At 34.9% G+C, this 24,960-nt stretch overlaps 2 protein-coding genes across 2 annotated transcripts; both read left to right on the plus strand.

Moving 5' to 3' along the window:
• The first annotated feature begins 1,264 nt into the window (after window positions 1-1,264).
• Window positions 1,265-9,758, plus strand: LOC147077185 (uncharacterized). The gene is made up of 3 exons (XM_085940731.1): window positions 1,265-1,468; window positions 5,868-6,005; window positions 7,625-9,758. Exons 1-3 carry the CDS (start codon window positions 1,316-1,318, stop codon window positions 8,414-8,416), a joined length of 1,083 nt encoding a protein of 360 aa, XP_085796857.1. The 5' UTR covers window positions 1,265-1,315; the 3' UTR covers window positions 8,417-9,758.
• A 4,709-nt stretch (window positions 9,759-14,467) lies between these two features.
• On the plus strand, window positions 14,468-24,735 carry LOC147077186 (uncharacterized). The gene is made up of 5 exons (XM_085940734.1): window positions 14,468-14,724; window positions 16,525-16,863; window positions 17,948-18,052; window positions 18,829-18,966; window positions 21,437-24,735. The coding sequence occupies exons 1-3, from the start codon at window positions 14,548-14,550 to the stop codon at window positions 17,951-17,953; spliced, it is 522 nt and encodes a 173-aa protein (XP_085796860.1). The 5' UTR covers window positions 14,468-14,547; the 3' UTR covers window positions 17,954-18,052; window positions 18,829-18,966; window positions 21,437-24,735.
• The last annotated feature ends 225 nt before the right edge of the window (window positions 24,736-24,960 follow it).

Genomic DNA, 24,960 nt, shown 5'->3' on the forward strand with positions numbered 1-24,960 from the left:
ATATAATTCAAATATAATTAAAAAACGTACACGTGTCATTGCTCAGCTTGCTTGCACAACGGAAGTTAAATAGACAACGCGAACCCGTCAAAAAATTAAAGTCTTGTTAAACCTTTTATGTTAATTAATACACTTTGTTTCCAATGTTATGTACCTACTCTTATACTTAATATTTTACATCTTACACATTGAGAAGCCCTGATGAATCAATTGATGTTTACACCCCTAACATAATTATCTTTTCTATTTTTTGCTCGTCTAGCCAATGTTGTCCATTATATCCTCTTATCAATCGAAAGACAAACTATTCATGTTTAACTTAAATAACATTATATAACAAATATTATAAAAGTTCCATTTCTCTAATATCAAAACAAGTACAAAAGTTACCTTAATAAATGTACTTTCTAAACTCCTATTTATCGCCATATTTCTCATGTCAATCAGTTCTAATATCAGTTCCAATTAATCCATCACACCGTCAACTCCTCCAGTGTAATTATTATTATTGAATTAAATAGTATATGTTTATAAATTGTTAATACTTATAAGCAACTCAGTTGCTTAAACGTTAATAATAATTTGTGAAGTTTAATTTAAAGTGTACCTATTGTATGATTGACATTATAAATAAATAGTTTATGTAGTGAAGTGAGTGCTTTCTGTGGCATCCCGATCCCGATTCCATAACACCAACCACTGGAATGAATTTTTTAATGGGATATTATTTTTATCTAAAGTTTGGGTAGGTACCTACCTATCAACCTGTTTCTATATATAGGTACCTAATGATTATCCTAGATTTGCCGCAGTATTGAATCAAATATGATTTTTGACATCTAGTAACTTGCATTAGCGCATATAGAATCGTACAATTTCAAACGATTTCAGATTTACTTACATGGCATACAAGGCCTGTAAGAATATTTTCGTTGGTAGGTAATTTAGAAAGTTTCATATAAAATGTGTGCAAGCCGAGAGAATACTATTCCGAAAGAAATAAAAAAGCCCTTGACTTTATTTTAAAATGGATTTTATTGAATTCGCCATTGAGAATTTTTAATCGGAAGTGATCCATAAATGCCCTCGGAATTTCGCAAAAGCTCTTTTTTTGTGCGAGAAACAAAAATAAACTCATTTGTACATTTTCAACAAAAATGGAAACGCGCACTATAATAATAATTGCCGAAATACTATAATTTCTTGGACAGGCTAAATAAATTTCGGTGAGAAAAAGATGGCAACACTGCGCGAAAGTATCTATGGTTTGGAAAACGTTGGTACGAAAGTGTATGTCGTATGTACTCTCGCAAACATGGATATAAAGCGAGAATGTTGTGATGGAGACCAGTATAATGCAGAGGATAAACCTTGGATTGATGCACCGATGATTAAGCATCCAAATAATCCTGACGCCAGCACTTATGTAAAGCAAAAGAATAGAGACGATCCCATTTGCAATTTCGAGGTTAGTTTTTTTACTATTAATAACAATTAGCTTAATACCCCGTTCACACGTACATTGATTAACTGCTGACAGTACGTATTATCGCGGCCATAAACAGAAAATGCACATGTAAACATCTATTATCGTGCAGGATGCAAGATTCTTTGCATGAATAATGTTCGCTTCTGAATTTTCACACAACAGTTGGGATTTGTTTGAAATCTTCGCCTGCCCAATAGAGCGATACTGGCAAACATGCAGGAAATAAAACAAACTACACCGCGCAGTCTCATTTCGAAGTTAACCGATTTTGGCGACATGTCAAAAAGTAGCATAAAATGACAACATAGCGCCACGCTTACTAATTAAGAATGAGATTGGCGACAGTCAGCACTTTTACGTGTAAACGGTTAATACCGCTAAATAAAAGCCCAATCCATCTGTATATTTTCAATATTTCCCATTAGTTCTTAGTCGTTCCCTCATGGTAGAGGTCAGAGGATGGTAACCACCTTGGAATGTTGTCATCTTTTGAGCGATCAAGAATTTCCGCTCCTCTCAATCCTCTGCTTCTATCAGGACAGAGTGAAGGCTGCCCTCAGTCAGCTCTTTTACTTGGTCGCTCTTCCTCCGCTTCATCTGCCTTGGAGGCTACCCAAAACTACCAGTCTCTTCAGAGAATCAGCTCCGCGCCGAACAATATCTAAAAAAACTGTAGAATTCGTTTCAGACATATTGTCGAGAGACGTTCCTTGACAGTCCCCTCTGATCGGCACCAACGATTATATGCCCCTCTGACGTCACACCTACTTGGGGGTGACAGCGTCTGATGTATGTGGGGGTCAAATATGGCGAACTCCTATGTTCGACTAGCTCAAGTGTCGTGAGAGGAAACCACCTTATTGAGGAATCGGAGTAGACGTTAGATGCACTCGTTGATGGTGCTCCACTATATGCACTGATGCATGAAACTCGCTTTATTTTAATGACATTTATTGTCTATGACACAGCCCTCTTGTGTAGGGTCAAGGTCACAGTAAAATATAAAAAAATATATAGTTTATATTAGGAATTCTACGAACTAACTTATTTAATCTTATAGACTTGTAAAAGGTCCTAATTAGTCACAGTAATAGGTTCACAAACAACCTATAGTTATTGTCGTTGTTCGGAGTTCGAACTTATAGAAAGTTATAATAAAACTCGTAATTGTTTATAAAATGTTTATATTAATATGGTTAATAGTCTATTACTTGAGGAACTCAGTTTTAAGTTAAAATTGTAAAATGTTTATTTAATTATTTATAATCTTAGATTTGGCACACAGTGGACACTAGAATATTAGGTGAAGAGCCAAGAGCATACTCTTAGATGGGGGTCAGCAATTACGCAAAGATTTGCCCAAAAAAGGTATACACAAGATAGAATTAGTTAACAGATAGCGAATTAGCAACTTTCGAGAAAGCTAGAATATTTGGAAATAAGGGATTTTGATATCTTTAATATTCCATACAACTTCTCTCGCGATACGCGAGCCAATCAGATTTGATTAGGAAGAGAGAAGAGATACGTTGCGTGGATTAATATCTTACCTCTCAAACTCAGTGGCGCACCCAGGGCGCACGCATTCAAGGGGCCCTGGCACCCCCCAAACATAAAAATTATCATAATAATTAAAATGATTTTAAACATTGAAATTGAAAGCCAATAAACTATAAAAAATTATGGGAAAAAAATGATTTCAATTTCTAACACAAAAATTTCGAAACACTAATGTCGGGTTGTTTTTAGAAACCCAATCCCTAATGGAACTGTCAAAAAATTCTCGGTTTCTACCCGAATTCCGGAGTGGTGTAGGTCATAGCTGGGGAGGGCTGACAGAGCTCTAGCCTGGGCGCCCGGGCTGTGGGGTCCCCGGCGTGTCAGGTTGACCAGATAAGTGAGATAAACACAAATCATAAATTTGCCATAAACATTTTAAATTATATAATTGTGCTATATATTTTTTGATCATTTATGTGTCGATACTCGACAGCTTCATTATTAAAGTACATGTATTAAAAAATGTTAATAATTCGTATAAGTAATACTGTATAAGTAATTTAATTTGAACTAAAACACAATTTGAAAAACGTAATGTAGTGTTTCACATTCCCTTTACTCTTAGCGATAGGTAGGGGGCCCGCCAAATATCCTAGCCTGAGGGCCCGTTTCAGGATATGGGGGCCATGGTGTAGGTACACCGAATGCAATAGACAAAAGACCGATAAACGAGAAATTAGGCTGTGTTGTGTTGAGTAGGTTTGTGTATAAGTTAAATGCAATAATACCTTTTTTGACCATTTTCAATTAATATTTTGGAATGTCAATATTAAAAAACCAAAAATCGACGAAAAACATTCGGCGAAAAGAACGACTACACCCAGTACCTACAGTCAGTGACGTCCCTAGACAAAATGCCGCCCCTGTGAAACGCCAAAATAACGCCCCATTTTTTATCATCCGTGCACGTGTCGTTTCTAGTCACCATGGACGTCGAAGGGCGACGGAAGTAAACTAGACATCGCGAACCCGACAAAAAATTACAGTACTGTTAAACCTTTTATGTTAATTAATACACTTTGTTTCCGACCAGTGAGCCCAATTTTATTATGGAAAGATATTTTCGTTATTAGGTACTATGTTTAGGTAGCTATTTCTATATATACCAAATGATTCTCCTCGATTTGCCGCCCTTCGAGTAACTGCCGCCCCCAAGCGACGCTCAATCTGCCTACCCCTACGGGACGTCACTGCCTACAGTCGGTGGTGGTGTTAATCAAAAGAATCTTTTTTTTTCAGTGGCATTCGGCATAAATATTATAGCTCTCGTCTAGAGCCTAGCACAGCCGATATTATTTGAGTGATGTTTTAGCATAGGTACTAGGCGCACATGTCCAGCATGGTCGCTGGACGGTTCAATGGTTACCGCTACTATGCCTCCAATTTAATAAAAACTAGAAGAAACTGTACAAATATGCCGCCGTGTATTGTGAAAATATCTAAAAATAATTATGTGAAGAAGAAAAACAGCCTACGGGACTAATTTACATTCTTCTCTTTGCCCCCCCCCCCAATATTAAATCCTAAGAGCGCCACTGCTCAAACTATTACAATTTAGATATAATTTTTAGTTTATAAAGACTTACATTATCCTAATTTATCAACATAAAACAATGTTTACCTTATATCTAAGCTTATTTAAATCAAAAATCGCATTACAAATGATCAATCTGCAAAATTTTGATTAATACTGCATTTTGGGATTACGGAATTATCTAGCTCACACGTACGAGATTTAGCTATAGAGAATTGTCTCGCTAGAGAGTTTCACTCACTATGCTTTATACTTTAAACAAACATGTGTGAGGAAAAATATTGTTCCGAATATTGACTATCTAACACAAAGGGTTATAAAGCATCTGTTGGAAAGAGAAGTCGCGCGACAATATTGCGTGAATTTGCATGACAATAATATTTATATGAAACGTACAGCTTTCACATGATTCTATACAATAGTAACATCTCAGATATATAATGATTCGCGATGTACGCGAGAAGTACCAACAAAATTTACGAAACTATTCCTATGTAAAACTTTCTATAATACTTACATATGATTTATTCTTGACCGTTTAGGTCGACTTTCATCATCCACAGCTCACTCTGAGTAGTTGCTAAACTGATCAGTGTGAACTGCGGGACTTACTTCGGGAATTTTGTGTCGGTTTTGTTGTGGGCGGTTAACGTCACTTCATTCAGTGAAAGGATTGACTACAAGGCTAAAATATGCAGTTATGTCGTTAAGATCGTACTTCTACAAGCACCAATCGAAGATCAATGTTTTTGTGTTGGTGTCATCCTTTATAAAATAATAACATTTTTATGGTATTTTATATATTGAACATACATCATTTTGAAAACTCTTCTGAGAAAATATAATATATCTTTTTTTGGAAAAAAGGAAAAAAGGAAAAAAGTACTTAATTAAAGGAATTAAGTCATTGGACGCTAAAGACGCACTTGGGGCGTAATGACCAGGCGGCCAATCGATAGTAATTATTACGTTCATTTTAAATTACATTTAAATTTTAAAAAACCTACTCTGATTTAAAATACAAAAGCCGATTGGCAATAGTAACTCAATTTTTGAAAGCGCTTATTATTAACCGCGAAAATATGTTTTAGTTTAGGCAGGGTTACATGGGACTTTATATACTAATTTAATGAAAACAAATAAGTATGCCTGATGATGTTTAGTGTGCACTATTTATGTCGGATCTGAATAGCCTACTTCTACCTAGATTATAACGTTTTTATTATTTATAATAATAATATCTACATACTGACAATATGTTATATGAAACGTTGTTTATTTCAGTTCGCTGCGACGGGAGTCACTGGTATCAAAGCTGAGACTGACATAAAGCGCGAATTCACTGAAGATAAAATGCCACCATTTTCTGATGAAGATCCTCAACCCGGATGTTCGCATTCAGATTACACACCAGGACATGGGGTACATTTAAGTTTATATATTGTAACATTTGCTTCTCTATTCGCCGATTTTTATCGAAGGCTGACGTTTAAAATTTCAAATAAATCTCAGTACTTTTCCTAGTCAGTCGTTTCGGCTATGATTATATCAGTGGCGAAGGGTGGAGGTAGGCAGTTAAGATCCGCTATAAATAGTGCACATTAAACTTAGTTAGTCATATGTATTATTTGTTTTAATTAAACTAAAACTACGATTTGCAGATGGTGTTGGTTAGTTTTTAAAAATCAATCAAACATTGCCCAATTCAAATCATAATAGTTTTGGTATATGATGGGCGATACGACAAAATTGTACACACTTTTTCAATCATACTTATCTGTTTTCGTTGGATTAAGAATCCATATTACACAATATATTGCCGGCTTATTTATTTAAATTCATAGTCCTGCCTAACCAAACTATAACAGATATAAAAATATTATTGTTATATTATGTCAAAGTTATGTATGATTTAATTGGATGATTATAAATATTTTATAGATAAGGGAATATGTTTTGGTATGTACTCTTAACTATCATGGCTTGGTTTCGCAGGGTTTAATTGAATTTTAAAAACTAAGCAACACCTCTATAATATGTAGTCTTATTTCAATGAAAACACATACGTATGTCTGTCAAAGTTTAGTGTGCTTATTTATGCCGGATCGTAACAGCCTATCCCACCCTTCGCCACGGTAATATAAATATGAAATTGTCATCTTATACAACATTTACATTATCAACAAAACACTTATCGTGTTTATTTTACAACCCTTTTCTTAGCTCGTATTCTTATTTGTCCGGTGGTTGTTTGTCCAATAAAAATCTTACAATCGATTTTTAACTAACTTACCGACTAGCTAGACATTTGAAACTTTTAGAATATATCAAAACACGATGACAATGCATTTTTTTACTTTTAGCCATCTTTAAGTAGAATTGATTTCATTTTCAGTTAATTCTGTTTTGTCTGTTGTCTTTTTTTATCATTTTTTATACTGTTGAACGAGGTTACTTGATAAAATTTGAATATAAATTCTGTCAATTTGAATATTGTTTGTGACATTGGTTTCGCCTCTTGGCATCTTCTGAAAATATGCACACTCTCCAATAACACACTGACACATAAATTACTGGTTACTACCACACGAAGCTTACAATGTTTTTAATCGAACAGGGTGCGAAACTGCCTCATAGTATGTACGTTATTCTGGTGATCTTAAATTATTATATCAAGAAATATTAGAAATAAACACAGTAAAGTGAAACTATATTATTCACATGAATCTAAAATTTTGTTTCCGAAACCATAATTGATTTATACAAATATTACCAAGAGTAGTACCACAATTGTGTCATAGATTCTTTTAATGTTACATGTAGGTGCATTTTGTAAGACTATTTACGGATCGTTCCGTAACATTATTTGTATTTCATATCTATGTTGGTACTATTATCATTTCTTAACGTCATTTTCATTCTCAATACACTTATAATGTCTGAAGATGCTGAAAGGCATAAGCTTCAGAAAAAATAACTCAAATAGAACAGTAAAAAAATTAATTTAGAAGAATATTGACGATTATTTTTGTTTTTCCTAGGTTTCTACTAAAGGCTTTTTCAAAATGCATCCCGATATATACAGGTGTCAACAAACCTCACCTAATGGACACCAAGATAGAGTGATACAGTATTCAGAAGTGACGATAGATGAACAAAACATCAAAGGAGAAATCTCAGAACGAGAGACTCCGAAGGAACTTCGCCTTATTCTGAGAAGAGTAGTACATTTCTCACGTAATTTGATTTGCAGCATTTGTAACGCAGTTTTTGAATGCGGTAGTGCTCTGAAAAGTCACAAAAAGGTTCACACTGGCGTGATTCCTGACCAAAACCAAGAAAATTTATTCTCGCAACTAAATCATCTCGAAGCATATAAAATGACACATACTGGTGAAAAACCGCATAAATGCAAGGTATGTCCATATAGATGCTCGCGACTTAGTTATCTTAAACTCCATGAAATGACACACACAGGTGTTAAACCTCATAAATGCAAGATATGCACATATAGATGCTCGCACTTAAGTAGTCTTAAAAAACATGAAATGACACACACAGGTGAAAAACCTTATAAATGCAAAGTATGCCCATATAGATGCTCGCAACTGAGATATCTTAAAAATCATGAAATTACACATACTGGTGGAAAACCTCACAAATGCAAGGTATGCCCATATAGATGCTCGCAACTGAGATATCTTAAAAATCATGAAATGACACACACAGGTGTTAAACCTCATAAATGCAAGGTATGCCCATTTATATGCTCGACACTTGGTAATCTTAAAAAACATGAAATGACACACACAGGTGAAAAACGTCATAAATGAAAAGTATGCCCATATAGATGCTCGCAACTTAGTTATCTTAAAAACCATGAAATGACACACACAGGTGAAAAACGTCATAAATGCAAGGTATGTCCATATAGATGCTCGACACTTGGTAATCTTAAAAGACATGAAATGACACACACAGGTAAAAAACCTCATAAATGCAAGGTATGCCCATTTATATGCTCGACACTTGGTAATCTTAAAAGCCATGAAATGACACATACAGGTAAAAAACCTTATAAATGCAAGGCATGCCGATATAGATGCTCGCATCTTAGTAATCTTCAAAAACATGAAATGACACACACAGATGAAAAACGTCAAAAATGCAAGGTATGCCCATATAGATCTTCATCACTTCGTAATCTTAAAAGACATGAAATGACACACAAGTAAAAACCTCATAAATGCATGCTATGCCAATTTAGGTGCTCGCAACTTAGTAGTCTTAAAAAACATGAAATGACACACACTGGTAAATAATTTAATAAATTCACCGTATATCCATAGAGATGCTTACAACTTAGTACACTTAAAACACATACAATGAAGTATTCTGTTGAAGACCTTTTCTTTGCAAGAAATACCCATCTAGTTATGTTACAAAATGAGCACATAACTCTCGTAATTGGATTTGCATAATGTTTCACATGGGCGTAATTGCTGATCAATGTAAAGACAATGTTTTCTCGCGCAAAGCCAATAAAAGGACACATACCCGTTAAAAACCTTGTAAATGTAATATATGCTTTTATAGTTAATCGCACTTTGCTCATCTTAAAGTACGTAAAATTATACATTCTGGTGACAAACCTTATAAATGCAATGAATGTTCATATCGATGAACAACACCGCAACTTTGTGATCTTAAAAGACATAAAATATCGTACTGGTGAAAACCATTATAAACGCACTGTATGATTATATAGATGCTCACGACTTATTGATCTTAAAAGACGTCTATTGAACACGATAGGCTTAGATTATAGAAAAATAACGATAGGATAGTAAATATTATATTAAATGCAATATTTTTCTCGAACATTAATTTTTAAAAGCCCGATAAGTAGGTAGGTTATACAACTGTTAATCTAATGTAACTGTCTTGATGTGCTATAATAAACTTGTTTAATTATTTATCCATCCTACTCTGGATATTTTTATTTCCCCTTCACTCGATAATTATTGGTACTTATATGTCAAACTTTGGCTGGGAAGATAAAGGTTTGTTCGATACAGACTTAATTTTAAAAGCCCGATAAGTAGGTAGGTTGTACAACTGTTAATCTAATGTAACTGTCTTGATGTGCTATAATAAACTTGTTTAATTATTTATCCATCCTACTCTGGATATTTTTATTTCCCCTTCACTCGATAATTATTGGTACTTATATGTCAAACTTTGGCTGGGAAGATAAAGGTTTGTTCGATACAGACTATTGGCTTGGTTAAATATGTTTTACGCATAGAATTGATATTATTAATTTATGCAATTATCATTTTTTACCCGTCGCAAAATCCGCTATGTCTAAAATACGCGTTATTTTAAATCCGCTATGTGCTGCCTCAACCACAAAACGGATTTAAAGACCCAAATAAAACAAGCTATGTGCCTTTTACCCACAAAAAAAATATTATGACTAAAGTGTTAAATATTGTATTATAAAATATCATTTATACTGAATCCGAAGTAATTATCTCATTTTCAGATTATTTGCTTTGTAAAAAACGTGAGGCATTGTTGAGTAAATCAGTTTTTTCCTTCTCCTGAAAAGTTGTGTTTTATTACATAGCGGATTTTGCAAGCGCGACGACGATGTGTGTATATTCAATATTGAAAAAAATAAAAAAAATATATATTATTTGTTGAAAATGTAATTGGCAGCCCTGTTATATTATGGGTTTTTGATAATAAAAGATATTACTACCTATATAATATTATTCTTTTATTATAATCCACTGTAAATCCACATAATACTTTATACTTAAAAAATTTGGATATTATGTTGTCATTATCATTAATTGGTTCCACAATCCGATGTGAATCTTAGCCGCCTCACAAAGAGGTTTTATAAAAGTTCATCCTCTGGATTCTTGTGATTTTTACCAGACCCGGGATTTGAACCAGAGTCCCTCTACTTACCAAGCGGATACATTATTACTCGGCCATCGCGGGCGCTTGTATTATAGCAGTTGTTATTATTGTTCAGAGTCCAACAAGAGTGTCGATTTTAGTGACATTCCTAGACAAAATACCGCCCCATTTTTATACAATATTTTTTATCATCATTTCATGACTTCAATACCTATCTGAGAAAGGTATTGTATACATTACTAACAAAATATATACTTTCCACTAAATCTAATTGAAATGCCATCTCTTCTTTCTTCTTCTACGGCGCTACATCCCGGGGGGGGGGGGATTTGGCCTCCTCCACAACCGCTGTCCACTCACTCCGGTCTCTCGCCACACTTCTCCAGTTACCGGGTCTTCCTATATGAAGCCAGTCTACTTTTACGGCGTCAGCCCATCTCCTTCTTGGACGGCCTCTGGGTCTCTTCCGTTGGGGTAGCCGCTCTATCTTCAGACATTCTCTCCACATGTCCCGCCCATCGTAGTCTTTGGGACTTACAGTATGTTATGATTGTTTGCTGTTCAATCAGCTCTTCCAACTCGTGCTTCATTTTTATTCTGTAGTTTCCATTTTCCAATGTGGGTCCGAAGATTTTTCGGAGTATTTTGCGCTCGAAGACAGCTAAGCTGTTTTCCTCGTTTTGAGTTAAGCACCAAGTCTCACAGCCATAAGTGACCACAGGCCATATAATTGTTTTATATATTAAAAGTTTACTTCTTCGGCCTAGAATTTTCGACCTTACCAGTCGCTTTCAGGCATTCCAGCATTTATTCCCGGAGATAAGGTGGATTTTTATCTCCTCTTCTGTCTTATTTTGGGTATTTAGGCTGGATCCGAGATTCGTGAACTTATCCACCCCTTCATATGCATGCTGTCCTATGTCTATATTCTGCAGCGGTACCTGATTGCGTGTGCTGACCATATACTTAGTTTTTGACTGGTTTATTTGCAGCCCAGCGTTTTCTGCTTTTATTTTCATAGTGCCACCATGGTCGATCATCCTCTGTTAGGATCTGCTTGTAATAAGGTACTAAGTCATCATCATAAGCGCACATCTGCGTTGTATTGTTATCTACCCAACCTCTTATGTTGGTTTCACGAGCTATGGATTCCACCACAAGGTTAAATACCATAGTGGATAGCGCAGCTCCTTGTCTCAAACCTGATTCGATTTTGAAGCTTTCAGTTGGCTCATTTTGCACAGTGACAACTGCTTGAGTATCCGTCAGTGTGATATTTATTAGCCTTACTAGTTTTAAGGGAATTTCTAGTATTTTTAGGCTTTGCAGCATCTTATACCTATTCACGCTGTCGAAAGCTTGTTTAAAATCAATAAACAGGTGGTGGAGTGTGAGGTTGTATTTGTGCGCTTTCTCCATAGTTTGCCTCATGAAATGGATGTGATCTATGAATGGTGGATCTATTTGGTCGGAAGCCACATTGGTATTCTCCCAGGATTTCCTCACCATAGATCATTAACCTGCTATACAGTACAGATGAGAAAACTTTATAAGCTGCGTTTAGAATTGTGACCCCTCTGTTGTTATCGCACACTGTTTTGTCTCCCTTTTTCAGAATAGGCACGATTATACACATCTTTTATTCCTCAGGTAAAATTTCTTTTCCCAAATATTGAGAATTATCTTGTGGATCTTTGCTTCCAGTGTTGGGCCACCATTCTTTATCAGCTCGGCTGTTATCCTGTCGATTCCAGGTGCTTTATTGTTTTTCAGCGTTCTTAATGCTCTTCTTACTTCAGGCAGAGTAGGCTCATTAATAAATTCCTCAGCAGTGTGGTACAATTTCTTCCGTTTCTTCATGATCATTACTATTTAAAAATGTTGTGAAATAGCCTTTCCATCTTTCCATAATGTCCTCCTTTGCGATCAGCATTTGTCCTTCACTATCCTTACAGGAGTTTAATCTAAGTTGATAGGATTTCGTTAGATTTTGAAGAGTCTTGTAAAATTTTCTGGGATCATTGTTTCTTCTTTGATATTCCATGTCTTGGAGTATTCCCTTTAGCATCATTCGCTTTTTCTCTCGACAGAGCTTTGTTGCAGTTTTTCTCTTTTCTTTATAAGTTTTGTGATTTTGGCGCGTTTCCCTTTGCAGGCATTTCTTCCTTGCTCCAGTGCTTGCCTGCAATCATCATCAAACCATCCTGCATCTATGTTTGCTTTGTTTTCCCCCAGAATTTCTGTGGCACTCGTGATAATACAGTTTTTTGTACTTTCCCAGTCCACATTCACGTCATCGGTTGTTAAAGGCATTTTTAAGTTTGTTTCTATAGATTCCTGGTATTTATCCAAAATTTCTTCATCCCTCAATTGTTCAGCTTTCCATTTAGTTCTCTGGCCTTCTCTTTTCAGTATTAAGGGGATTTTTGTTTTAATTTTGCTCTCACCAGGAAGTGATCAGAATCGCAAATGGCTCCTCTGCAGACGCGCACATCCTCCACAGTTGTCGCTCTTCTTTTCGATATAAGAATGTGATCTATTTGGTTGCATGGTTTACTTCTAGGTATTTTCCAGGTTCCTTTGTGGATATTATAATCTTTAAGCCATGTACTACTAATTATTAAATTATTTGCAGCCGCTGAAAAGCATAGACATTCACCATTATCGCTTGTCGTTTCATGCAAACTGTGCTGCCCAGCTACTTCTTTAAATGCTTCCTCTTTTCCAATGTTTGCATTGAAGTCTCCCAACATAAATAGAGCATCATGTGTCTCTCTAGAGGCTCTCTGCAGATCTTCATATAATCTATCCTTAATTTCTTCGGTCGCATCGTCAGTTGGGGCATAAACGTTGATGAATGTTATATTGAAAAGTGTACCTTTCAGTTTAAGTTTACATAATCTCTCAGTAATTGGCTCAAATCCTAGAACTGCCCTGCGGATATCAGAGCTGATTAAGAACCCAGTTCTATAGCGACCCTGCGTACCTGCAGATCCACTGTAATATAAAGTGTATTTTCTCTTGTTTATGAAACCTGCGCCCTCCCATCTTATTTGCTGCAATGCAGTCACGCTCATTTTATACTTCAATTCAATTGCAACCTCCTCCATCTTGCCCGGCTGCAACATAGTGCGTACGTTCCATGTGCCACATTGTATATAAAATCGTTTTTCCTTAATTCTTCGCTTGGGTCGTTGGTTTATATGGGGATTCCGGGGTCCAAGGCAGTTGTTTTGGTGTTCGTAATCAGGGATTTTTTTTACCGTGTTGGGTGATTAGCCCTACGACGAACTCTCCTCATTATCCAGGCTTGGGACCGGCCATAGCGTAGGTAGAGCCATTCCCTATTACTATAGGCGGAGCCATATTGTTATGTTAATTTCTTTAATTTCTTTTATTTGTATGTTACCTTGTGATCTTTTAAATCTTAAAATGAGGCGGAGTTGCGAGCTTTATTGAGTCTACTTGGCGCTTGGGGTAAAAATGCCGGCGAGTTCTGTGTTAAAGGTGGTACCTACCTAGATGTGAGCAATGGGCTGCTGGTGTCCTTCCGAAGGCCCTCGTTTTTCGTGACATGAGGATGTATTATTAATACATGACATTCATAGATAGGTACCTACGTTTAAATTGAAACGTTCGTATTTGTGACGCATTTTATTATTTCTATGTAGGTAAGCTTAATATCCAAAGATTTTTTTTTTTATTTACAGTAAAGAAGAGTTTTGTGCTTTGAGACAGTTTTGCAAAATATAAGCATAAATGAAACCTTTTCCATGTAAATTTAATATTGGTAGGTACATTAATAAACCAGTTGAAAATAATTTAAAGAAGGGTCCACCAGAATCTTATAATTAATCACAGTAATATTTTAGGTAGGTAGGTAGTAGTAGTCTTCTTTGTGGTCGATCTCTTGATGTCTATGGTAAATTGGTAGAATCCATTTTGTCTATGCAGTGTATATTATCTATTAAAACACGACGCACGTGGTCGTGAAGCTTTTGACAGCTTCTGATATCAAATACCGCATATAATGGATATAAAAACGGAAACAAACGATGAATTATTGCCTGACGAAACGGCGGAGGTAATCGGCGACCGTGCATACCAACGGATAGACGTCAATCACTTCAAGGGCAAGGATCGATTTGACGTGTCAGTCAAACAGGAAAATATCGAGGACGACAGCAATATTATCCCCTTAAAAGACGTAAGTAGATCCTTAATTTGTTTAAGCGATGGTATTCATAATTTTGTCGACAAATGCGCAGTCAATTTCTAAACGGAATTAAGCAAAAAATTAACCATTGGATGTTCTAATTGCCGGCCACAGACGGACAGTTCTCGTAACAGGTTGAACATGCCAGTTAATAACTATACAGTTATCTTTGGTAGATAATCTGCGGCGCCCATAGACGGACACTTTTCGACCTTTCAGATATGTGCCATGTTCAAACTGCCAGCGACCCCCCACTCCCGTGTTTTTGTAAAACTGTTGGAATTTCAACTAGCCGAAAGTTCTCGTTTGACGTTAGATGCTGGTAACGTAAAGTAGGAGTAGCTGGCGCGATTTGGCGGCAAATTTTGACAGTTCTGTCATAATTCGTTCGTAAGAAGTATATTATTTTTGTTGCGTGTTAGTTCTTTTGCGAGATACTCATATTATATAATTACGAATATTGTGGTGTCAACTAGGTACCGCAAACAATATTTTCCACTACTTAAATGTAAATAAAAAAATAAAATGTAAACTTGATGTAAAATAAATCTAGACAAAAGAAATATGTACTTACGTAAATTTAGTATTAAGTTAATGTTATAATATGTACCAAATTAATAGATATTATTCAAAACCAATAAGTAAATTGTTTTGGTGATTGAATAAAACATATTACACAAATTTAATGTATATAACCCTGATTTAAATAAAACAATACGTATGTATTTTATCTTAATTAAATTTTATTAAAACAACAATAAGTATACTATGAATAATTTATTCAAAATAAAAGAATCTGGACATATATTTACACAAACAATAAATTGTAATCATAATAAATCTAACAAAGTAAAAATATTCGTAGATCAATCGTTCGTTCAAGTATACCCTACTTAAAACTAATTTAACACATGGTACCCCTGTGTATGATCTCGGCGAACATAACCTCCATAGTTTTTGACACTTGATCTGCCACAGACAATAACTGTACGTATATGGGCACGTCTGTTGACAGTTCGACAGATTTAAATGGGGTAGTTAAACTGATCTGTGGTGTGTCCACTAACGTACAGTTATTGAACAGTTATTGTCTGTGCCATGTTCAAACTGCTACGAGAACTGTCCGTCTATGGGGGCCTAATGTCAATAACCCGTATTCGACCTATATGACAAAAATATCTTTTTGATGTACCTACCAAAACAACAAAAACACTGGTCATCGATCGCGAAATTCTTGTAGGTATCTGTAGTTATTTTAACAAATATGGTACAGTCATTATAGTAATTTCCCGTATATGAACATTGCAGGAATAAACCTGTAATAGCCCTTATCTTGCCTCTGAGCTGTCAATCGGTACACATGTGTGGCAAACAGGTAAAAGAGTAAGAAATATAACAAATTTGGATGTTTCTTTTTATAATCCTAATCATAAAAATCCAACATTTTTTTAGGTAAGACATACGTACCTAAAGTTTTTTAGTCATCTTTACACGATTTAAGAATATTTTCATCCGATTACATGACAAACAAATCGACGTGCAGACACCTCGTGTTGGTCTCCGAAAATTATTTGCCGTTTCACTGAAGTACGCTCTTAATAAATATAATTCCGATAAGCTATTCCCCAAATGGCTACCTACCTACATTTTGACGCAGGGTTTTGAATGTGTGAATGTCCTACGAAAATGAACCACACATTATAAACGTGCAATAGTTACATTAGGCTTCAAGAATGTAACTTCTTGACAAATGTTTTCATTGATTTATGTTTGTATTTTATTTCTTGACAGACGCCCTTCGTATACCGCGACATGGATCCAATAGCACGTGATAACTTGGTGAGACAATCCGCACAGCCATTTGGTGAAATTGAAGTTCACGAATCCAACATTAAAATGGAAATAGCGCTTGCTTCTGCAAAAGAAATCTGCCTAAGATTGAACAGATCTTCATTTTATGATAGAAATTTTGTGTGCAACGTGTGTTATATTTTTTTTCCATCTAAACATGATTTGAAGTACCACAAAAGTATGCACGATGCGTCGCAGACTTTGGATGAAGTGGCTCTTCTACGCGCACAAGTCGTCACCGAAAGCCGGGATGTGTCGACGGTCGATATTGATTCACAGGTAATTCATATATTCTCATTTATCAGTAGCAAAGGGTGGAGGTAGGCTGTTATGATCCGTCATAAATAGGTAGGGCACATTAAACTTTGTTAGTCATATGTATTTGTTTGAACATGTACCTAACCGAAAAAAAAATATTTTTCTAAAAACGGTACATGTTCAAACACGCTCGTTAACATGATCTTACTCCCTACATAATTTATCATATGTAAATTTATAGCTACGGCCGTATGTTGTAGCTTCACCACTGGGAAATGCCAATAGAATTAGCGTATTTCAAAAAAATACTACCCTAATCTTAGGTCAATAATTATTATAAAGCAAACATTATTCGTAGAATGTTTATCACATTTGAATGGTCAAAGACATAGCTTATAATCAGGATCTTTAGAATTATCTTCAAATGTGTAAATCTTGCCCATTTTTAAACAATAAAATGCCTAATTCTTGTCAAATTTGGGATCACAAAGATTATAAAATATATTTTTTTATCGTAAATATGTCACTATATAATGTTAACATTAATTTTACTAATGGTTTTGTAAATGCGTTTAAAAATTAATAGATATAAAAAATATTAACACCACTACACATGGATGTACCAAAATATTACTATATTCTAAAACATTAGAACGAGGGGTTTAAAAAAATACTATTTTATATAATAAAAATACTTTATGCAGTCATAAAATGTAAATAAAATAAATATAAAGGATAATAGGGCTTCAAAATTATATAAATAGATTATCAACATCGTTTAAGGAATGTCCAGGATCATGCTTTAAAAATAGCATAAAAGCCTCATTTTGACCTACCCGGAGCATATCCCCCTTAATCGAAGGTATTCATAATTTTGTCGACAAATGCGCAGTCACTTTCTAAACGGAATAAGGCAAAAAATTAACAATTGGATGTTCTAATGTCAATACCCCGTATCCGACCTATATGACAAAAATGTCTTTTTAATGTAAGTACTAAAAACAACAAAAATACTGTTCAACGAATGTGTAATTCCCATATCTCTAATAATTTTAACAAAAATGGTACAGCCATTATAGTAATTTCCCGTATCTGAACATTGCAGGAATAAACCTGTAATTGCCCGTATCTCGCCTCTAAGCTGTCAAGCGTGCCGTGTGTTGAATTCAGCTACAAAATGTCACTTTCGGATTATTTAACAGGCAAAATAGTAAGTAATAATATAACAAATTTGAATGTTTGATTTATATTGGTAGGTATGTCACATTTTATTGGCTGTTGTCATTAAATTAGTCGTTATGTGCTTTGCTTTACCACTTTTTACTCTACGGGTTATTAATTTTTTCAGTTCAATATTCAATAAGTATTTAGTTTTTTTAGCTTCCTACACTTTTTGTAAAAAGTCACTTACTGGATATTAACATTAGGCCATCTAGTCTTCTCTTGCTAGACAATACTATTTTTAAATCGGAAAGAACAAAAAGGTTTATACAGTGGTCTTTTCATCGAATTAACAACATCAGTTCTGCAATAATACGTACTACATACTTATGTTTACAGTGTTACATCGTCTTATAGCGTCGTGGGTCACAGGTTAGAATCCTGGGTCTGGCATGTAGGTACACATGTACAATTTGTGTATTAGTCAGATTATGGACCTAATAGGTTGAGCAAGTGGCTGACATCCATTTCAAGTAATTACAAAATCTGTCAATACAACCTTCCACTCTGTAGAGGCCCATATGACTCTATTAGGATCGGGCAAAGTTATATATATATATATATATGGGTGGTTCATAATAGTTATGAATCAAGTCCAATTTTCATAAAGTTCGATTTAATTAAAACAAATAAGGAAGCCTGATAATGTTTAGTGTGCACTATTTATGTCGGATTTTGACAGCCTACTTCCACCTAGATAATATAACTTTAATTTGTTGTATGTAAATATTGACAACACGTTATATGAAACGTTGTTTATTTCAGTTCGCTACGACGGGTGTCACTGGTATCAAAGCTGAGACTGACATAAAGCGCGAATTCACTGAAGATAAAATGCCACCATTTTCTGATGAAGATCCTCAACCCGGATGTTCAAATTCAGATTACACACTAGAACATGGGGTACATTCAATTTTATATATTATTTACTTCTTTCTCTATTCGCCGTTTTTTATCGAAGGTTGACGTTTAAAATTTCAATAAATCTCCGTACTATTCCTAGCCTGTCGTATTGAAAAAAGTAATTGAAGTAATCAATTCCTACCTACTTTGATTTAAAATACAAAAAAAAATGCCGATTGCCTATGGTAACTCAATTTGGAAAGCGCTTCAGAGAGTATTGTAAGAGCCATTAGCTAAAGTCTTAACTTACTAATTATTATGATAGGTTTAATGAATACTGGGTAATAATTGAGTTTTGAAGAAAATACTCATTAAAGCCACATTAACTGATTGTATTGCTGCAGGTATGTATTCATTAAATAATTAGGAGAACACAACTTATGACTGAATTAGTAGAAGTGATCAGTATACATATTAAATAATATATCGATGACCAATCACATTTTTTTATAATTTTCAAATAATGGCTTTATAGGTATTTTAGTTAAGTTGTTACAAAACGCAAATTGTGAAAATCATTTTCCATATAAATATATATCTACTTATCATAAAATTGTACTGCTTTTCATCACTTTTAAATATTCGGTCAAATTAAAAACAATAATTTCTCGAGCTTGTCTTTGTAAAGTATTTTTGTCATAAACCGATAGAGATGAGGTTTTCATTGTAAACTGTAAATATACTATTGTATCGTGTAAAACAGACTTTTCACACAAGGACGCAGCGTTTAAGGGGGGACATGCTCATCGTAGGTCAAAATGGAGCTTTTGTCTATTTTTAAAGCTTGATCCTGGACATACCTTAAACGTTGTAGATAATCTATTTATATAATTTTGAAGCCTTATTAACCTTTATATTTATTTTGAACATTTGGTGACTGCATAAAGTATTTTTATTATATAAAATAGTATTCTTTTAAACCTCTCTCTCTAATGTTTTAGAATATAGTCATATTTCAGTACATAAATGTGCAGTGGTGTTAACATTTTTCACATTTATTTATTTTCAAACGCATTTATAAAACCATCTTATCGGTACCTAACCGATTGTTTTTATTTTACTTATTTAAACGGTACATGTGCAAACACGCGCGTTAACATCACTAACATAACATTATTATAGTGAAATATTTACGATAAAAAATTATATTGATAATCTCTATGATCCCAAATTTGACAAGAATTGGGCATTTGATTATTCAAAAAATGGGCAAGATTAACACATTTGAACATTATTCTAAAGATACTCATTATAAGCTATGTCTTTGCCTATTCAAGCGTGAGAAACATCCTACGAATAATGATTGCTTTATAATAATTATTGACCTAAGAATAAGGTAGTGTTTTTTTGAAATACGCTATTTCTTTTGGCACTCCCCAGTGATTAAGCTACAACATACGGCCGTAGCCATAAAATGACAAACTATAATTGAAGTAGGGAGTAAAATGATGTTTACGCGCGTGTTTGAACATGTCATCATCATCATCAGGGACGCGACAACCCGGTGTGGGTCCTGGTCCTGATCCTCAGTGGTTAAGCTACAACATATGGCCGTAGCCATAAATTGACAAACTATAATTGAACTAGGGAGTAAAATGATGTTAACGCGCGTATTTGAACATGTACCTAACCGATTTTTTTTTTTAAACGGTACATGTTCAAACACGCGCGTTAATATAATTTTACTCCCTACTTCAATTATAGTTTGCCAATTTATGACTACGGCCATATGTTGTAGCTTAACTACTTGGGGATGACAAAAGAAATGGCGTATTTCAAAAAAACACTACCTTATTCTTAGGTCAATAATTATTATAAAGCAATCATTATTCTTAAAATATTTATCACACTTTAGTGATCAAAAACATAGCTTATAATAAGTATCTTTAGAATTATCTTCAAATGTGTTAATCTTGCCAATTTTTTGAATAATAAAATGCCTAATTCTTGTAAAATTTGGGATCACAGAGATTATCAATTTAATTTTTTATCGTAAATATTTTACTAAAATTATCTCGTCATTAATTATACTAATGGTTTTATAAATTCGTTTAATAATTAATAAATGTAAAAAAATCTTAACACCACTGCACATTCATGTAACAAAATATGACTATATTCTAAAACATTAGAGCGAGAGGTTTAAAAGAATACTATTTTATGTAATAAAAATACTTTATGCAGTCATCAAATGTTTAAAATAAATATAAAGGCTAATAAAACTTCAAAATTATATAAATAGATTATCTACAACGTTTAAGGAATGTCCAGGATCATGGTTTGAAAATACAAAAAAAACTCAATTTTGACCTACGACGAGCATGTCCCCCCTTAACGTCATTTTCATTCTCACCACGCTTTAATGTTTGAAGATGCTGAAAGGCATAAGCTTTGAAAAAAATAACTCAAATAGAACAGTTTAAAAGCTAATTTATAATAATAATGAGATCGATTATTTTGGTCTTTCTAGGTTTCTACTAAAGGCTTTTTCACAAATCATCACGATGTAGACAGGTTTCAACAACCCTCGCCTGATGGAATCCAAAGAAGAATGATACAGTATTCAGAAGTGACGATAGATGAACAAAACATCAAGAGAGAAATCTCAGCACGAGAAACTCCGAAGGAACTTCGACTTATTCTGACAAGAGTAGTACATTTCTCACGTAATTTGATTTGCAGCTTTTGCAACGCAGTTTTTGGATGCGGAAGTGCTCTAAAAAGTCACAAAGTAATTCACACAGACATGATTGCTCATCAAAATCAAGAAAATATATTCTCGCAACTAAATCATCTCAAAGTACATAAAATAGCACATACAGGTAAAAAAATTCATAAATGCAAGGTATGCCCATTTAGATGCTCGCAACTTAGTAATCTTAAAAACCACGAAATGACACACACAGGTGAAAAACTCCATAAATGCAAGGTATGTCCATATCGATGCTCGCGACTTAGTAGTCTTACAATCCATGAAATGACACACACAGGTGAAAAACCTCATAAATGCAAGGTATGCCCATATAGATGCTCGCAACTTAGTAGTCTTCGAAATCATGAAATGACACACACAGGTGAAAAACCCTATAAATGCAAAGTATGCCAATATAAGTGCTCGCTACTTAGTAGTCTTAAAAAACATGAAATGACACACACAGGTGAAAAACCTTATAAATGCAAAGTATGCCAATATAGATGCTCGCAACTAAGTAGTCTTCAAAAACATAAAATGACACACACAGGTGAAAAACCTCATAAATGCAAGGTATGCTCATATAGATGCTCGCAACTTAGTAATCTTAAAAACCACGTAATGACACACACAGGTGAAAAACCTCATAAATGCAAAGTATGCACAGAGAGATTCGCGCATCTGAGATGTCTTAAAAATCATGAAACGACACACATAGGTGTTAAACCTCATAAATGCAAGGTATGCACATATAGATGCTCGCAACTTAGTACTCTTAAACAGCATGAAATGACACACACAGGTGAAAAACCTCATAAATGTAAAGTATGCACATATAGGTGCTCGCGACTTAGTAGTCTTAAAAACCATGAAATGACACACACAGGTGAAAAACCTCATAAATGCAAGGTATGCCCATATAGATGCTCGCATCTTAGTACTCTTAAACAGCATGAAATGACACACACAGGTGAAAAACCTCATAAATGCAAGGTATGCCCATATAGATGCTCGCTACTTAGTAGTCTTAAAAATCATGAAATGACACACACAGGTGAAAAACCTCATAAATGCAAGGTATGCCCATATAGATGCTCGGATTTTAGTACACTTAAAAAACATGAAATGACACACACAGGTGAAAAACCTTATAAATGCAAAGTATGCCAATATAGGTGCTCGCAACTAAGTAATCTTAAAAAACATGAAATGACACACACAGGTGAAAAACCTTATAAATGCAAGGTATGCATATATAGATGCTCGCAACACATTCATCTTAAAAGACATGAAATGACACACACAGGTGCAAACATCAAAAATGCAAGGTATGCCCATATAGATGCTCGCAACTAAGTAATCTTAAAAACGATGAAATGACACACACAGGCTCACAAGTGCAAGGTATGCTTATATCGATCTTCGTAACTTAACAATCCTTAAAAGCATGAAATGACACACAGGTGAAAACCTCACAAATGCAAGGTATGAACATATAGATTCGCGCATCTGAGATATCTTAAAAATCATGAAATGACACACACAGGTGTTAAACCTCATAAATGCAAGGTATGCACATGTAGATGCTCGCTGCTTAGTAGTCTTAAAAGACATGAAATGACACACACAGGTGCAAACATCAAAAATGCAAGGTATGCCCATATAGATGTACGCAACTAAGTAATCTTAAAAACCATAAAATGACACACACAGGCTCACAAGTGCAAGGTATGCTTATATCGATCTTCGCAACTTAACAATCTTAAAAAGCATGAAATGACACACAGGTGAAAACCTCATAAATGCAAGGTATTCCCATATAGATGCTCGCTATTTAATTTCCTTAAATGGCATGAAATAACACTAATGGTAAATAATTATATAAATTCACCGTTTGCCCATAGAGGTGTACAACTTACACACTTAAAACACATACAATGAAGTATTCTGTTGATGACCGTTTCTCTGCAAGAAATGACCATCCAGTTATTTGAGAAGATGAGTACATATCTCTCATTTGATTTGCAGAAGATTTGCATAATGTTTCACATAGGCGTATTTGCTGATCAATTTCAAGACAATGTTTACACGCGCAAAGCTAATAAAAAGACACATACCGGTTTAAAACCTTGTAAATGTAATGTATGCTTTTTTAGTTGATCGCACCATGCTCATCTTAAAGTACGTAAAATTATACATTCTGGTGACAAACCTTATAAATGCAATGAATGTTCATATCGATGCCCGCAACTTTGTGATCTTAAAAACTTTGGATGTTGTAGACGCACATGGCGCGTAATGACCAGGCGGCCGATTGATGTAATTAACGTGCATTTTAAAGGTGGTTATTAAAAAATCATTATCTAGTCAGCAGCGAATTAGTTAGCTCACTTTATGTCTATATAGATGCTCACGACTTATTGGTGTTAAAAGACATCTTATGTACTGTCACCAGACATAAAAAAAGGCCCTGATGCCCGACAGTTTCAAATTCCAAATCCGCAATTTAATCAAAGTCAGGAGGACCCCGACCGAAAGTTTGGTTCTTCTGCCGTGCGGGATAGTGTCCGGCTCAACCGATAACTTCTAAGGAGGGCCTCTCCGGCCGATGCGCGCCCAAAAATTTACAGTTCGAAGCTGCGACAAACAACCCGCCCGCACCCCTGGGATATCGAGTACCCCTCGCCGTTAATTTCTTTTTCGATATTTTTTGAAAGTCAGGGTCAGTTCCGATCTGGCAGCGAAGCCGGCAAAAACATTACCCCGCCGTTTTCGGCGCGGCGGATGCCTTTAACACGTGTTTCAGTTATGATCCTCACGTTAAAAATAATCAATCAAAAGCTATCATATCTTAGGAAGAGTGACACCCCTCATCGTTGCCGCGTGAATAATGATCTACATAGTTGCCATCAAAGTGAATCAGTGCTTAGCGCGCGGGATAATAATGATAAACCGACCCCCAATATAAAGACAGTGCGGTAACTAATTTAAGACCTCTTTACATGTAAAAGTGATGTAATATTACCAATGTTTGCCTATGTCCTAGCTTAAATAAATGTAGTTCCACGTGGGACTGTCAAATTAAAGACGTGTTTTATCTCTAATTATATGTCCTGATGTCCACATAACCCTCATTCAAGGTGATACTCGTGAAGAACGCTGCCAGCATACATGTGAGTTCCCCACCCTTTTCCTCTCGGTATCAGTACATAATATGTGAGTAAATATTTTATTAAATGCAATATGTTTGTCGACCATGTCCGATCCTAATAATATCATATGGGCCTCCATAGACTTAAGGT

This window comes from Rhyacophila brunnea, unplaced genomic scaffold, assembly GCF_057557595.1.
Source record: "Rhyacophila brunnea isolate RB1 unplaced genomic scaffold, BYU_Rbru_1.0 scaffold_13, whole genome shotgun sequence".
NCBI classification, from domain to species: domain Eukaryota; kingdom Metazoa; phylum Arthropoda; class Insecta; order Trichoptera; family Rhyacophilidae; genus Rhyacophila; species Rhyacophila brunnea.

Coding starts and splice junctions, on each gene's coding strand:
- LOC147077185 (XM_085940731.1), top strand. CDS start 1,316: ATGGATATAAAGCGAGAATGTTGTGATGGAGACCAGTATAATGCAGAG. Junction 1,469..5,867: donor ATCCCATTTGCAATTTCGAG/GTTAGTTTTTTT, acceptor TGTTTATTTCAG/TTCGCTGCGACGGGAGTCAC. Junction 6,006..7,624: donor ATTACACACCAGGACATGGG/GTACATTTAAGT, acceptor TGTTTTTCCTAG/GTTTCTACTAAAGGCTTTTT.
- LOC147077186 (XM_085940734.1), top strand. CDS start 14,548: ATGGATATAAAAACGGAAACAAACGATGAATTATTGCCTGACGAAACG. Junction 14,725..16,524: donor ATATTATCCCCTTAAAAGAC/GTAAGTAGATCC, acceptor ATTTCTTGACAG/ACGCCCTTCGTATACCGCGA.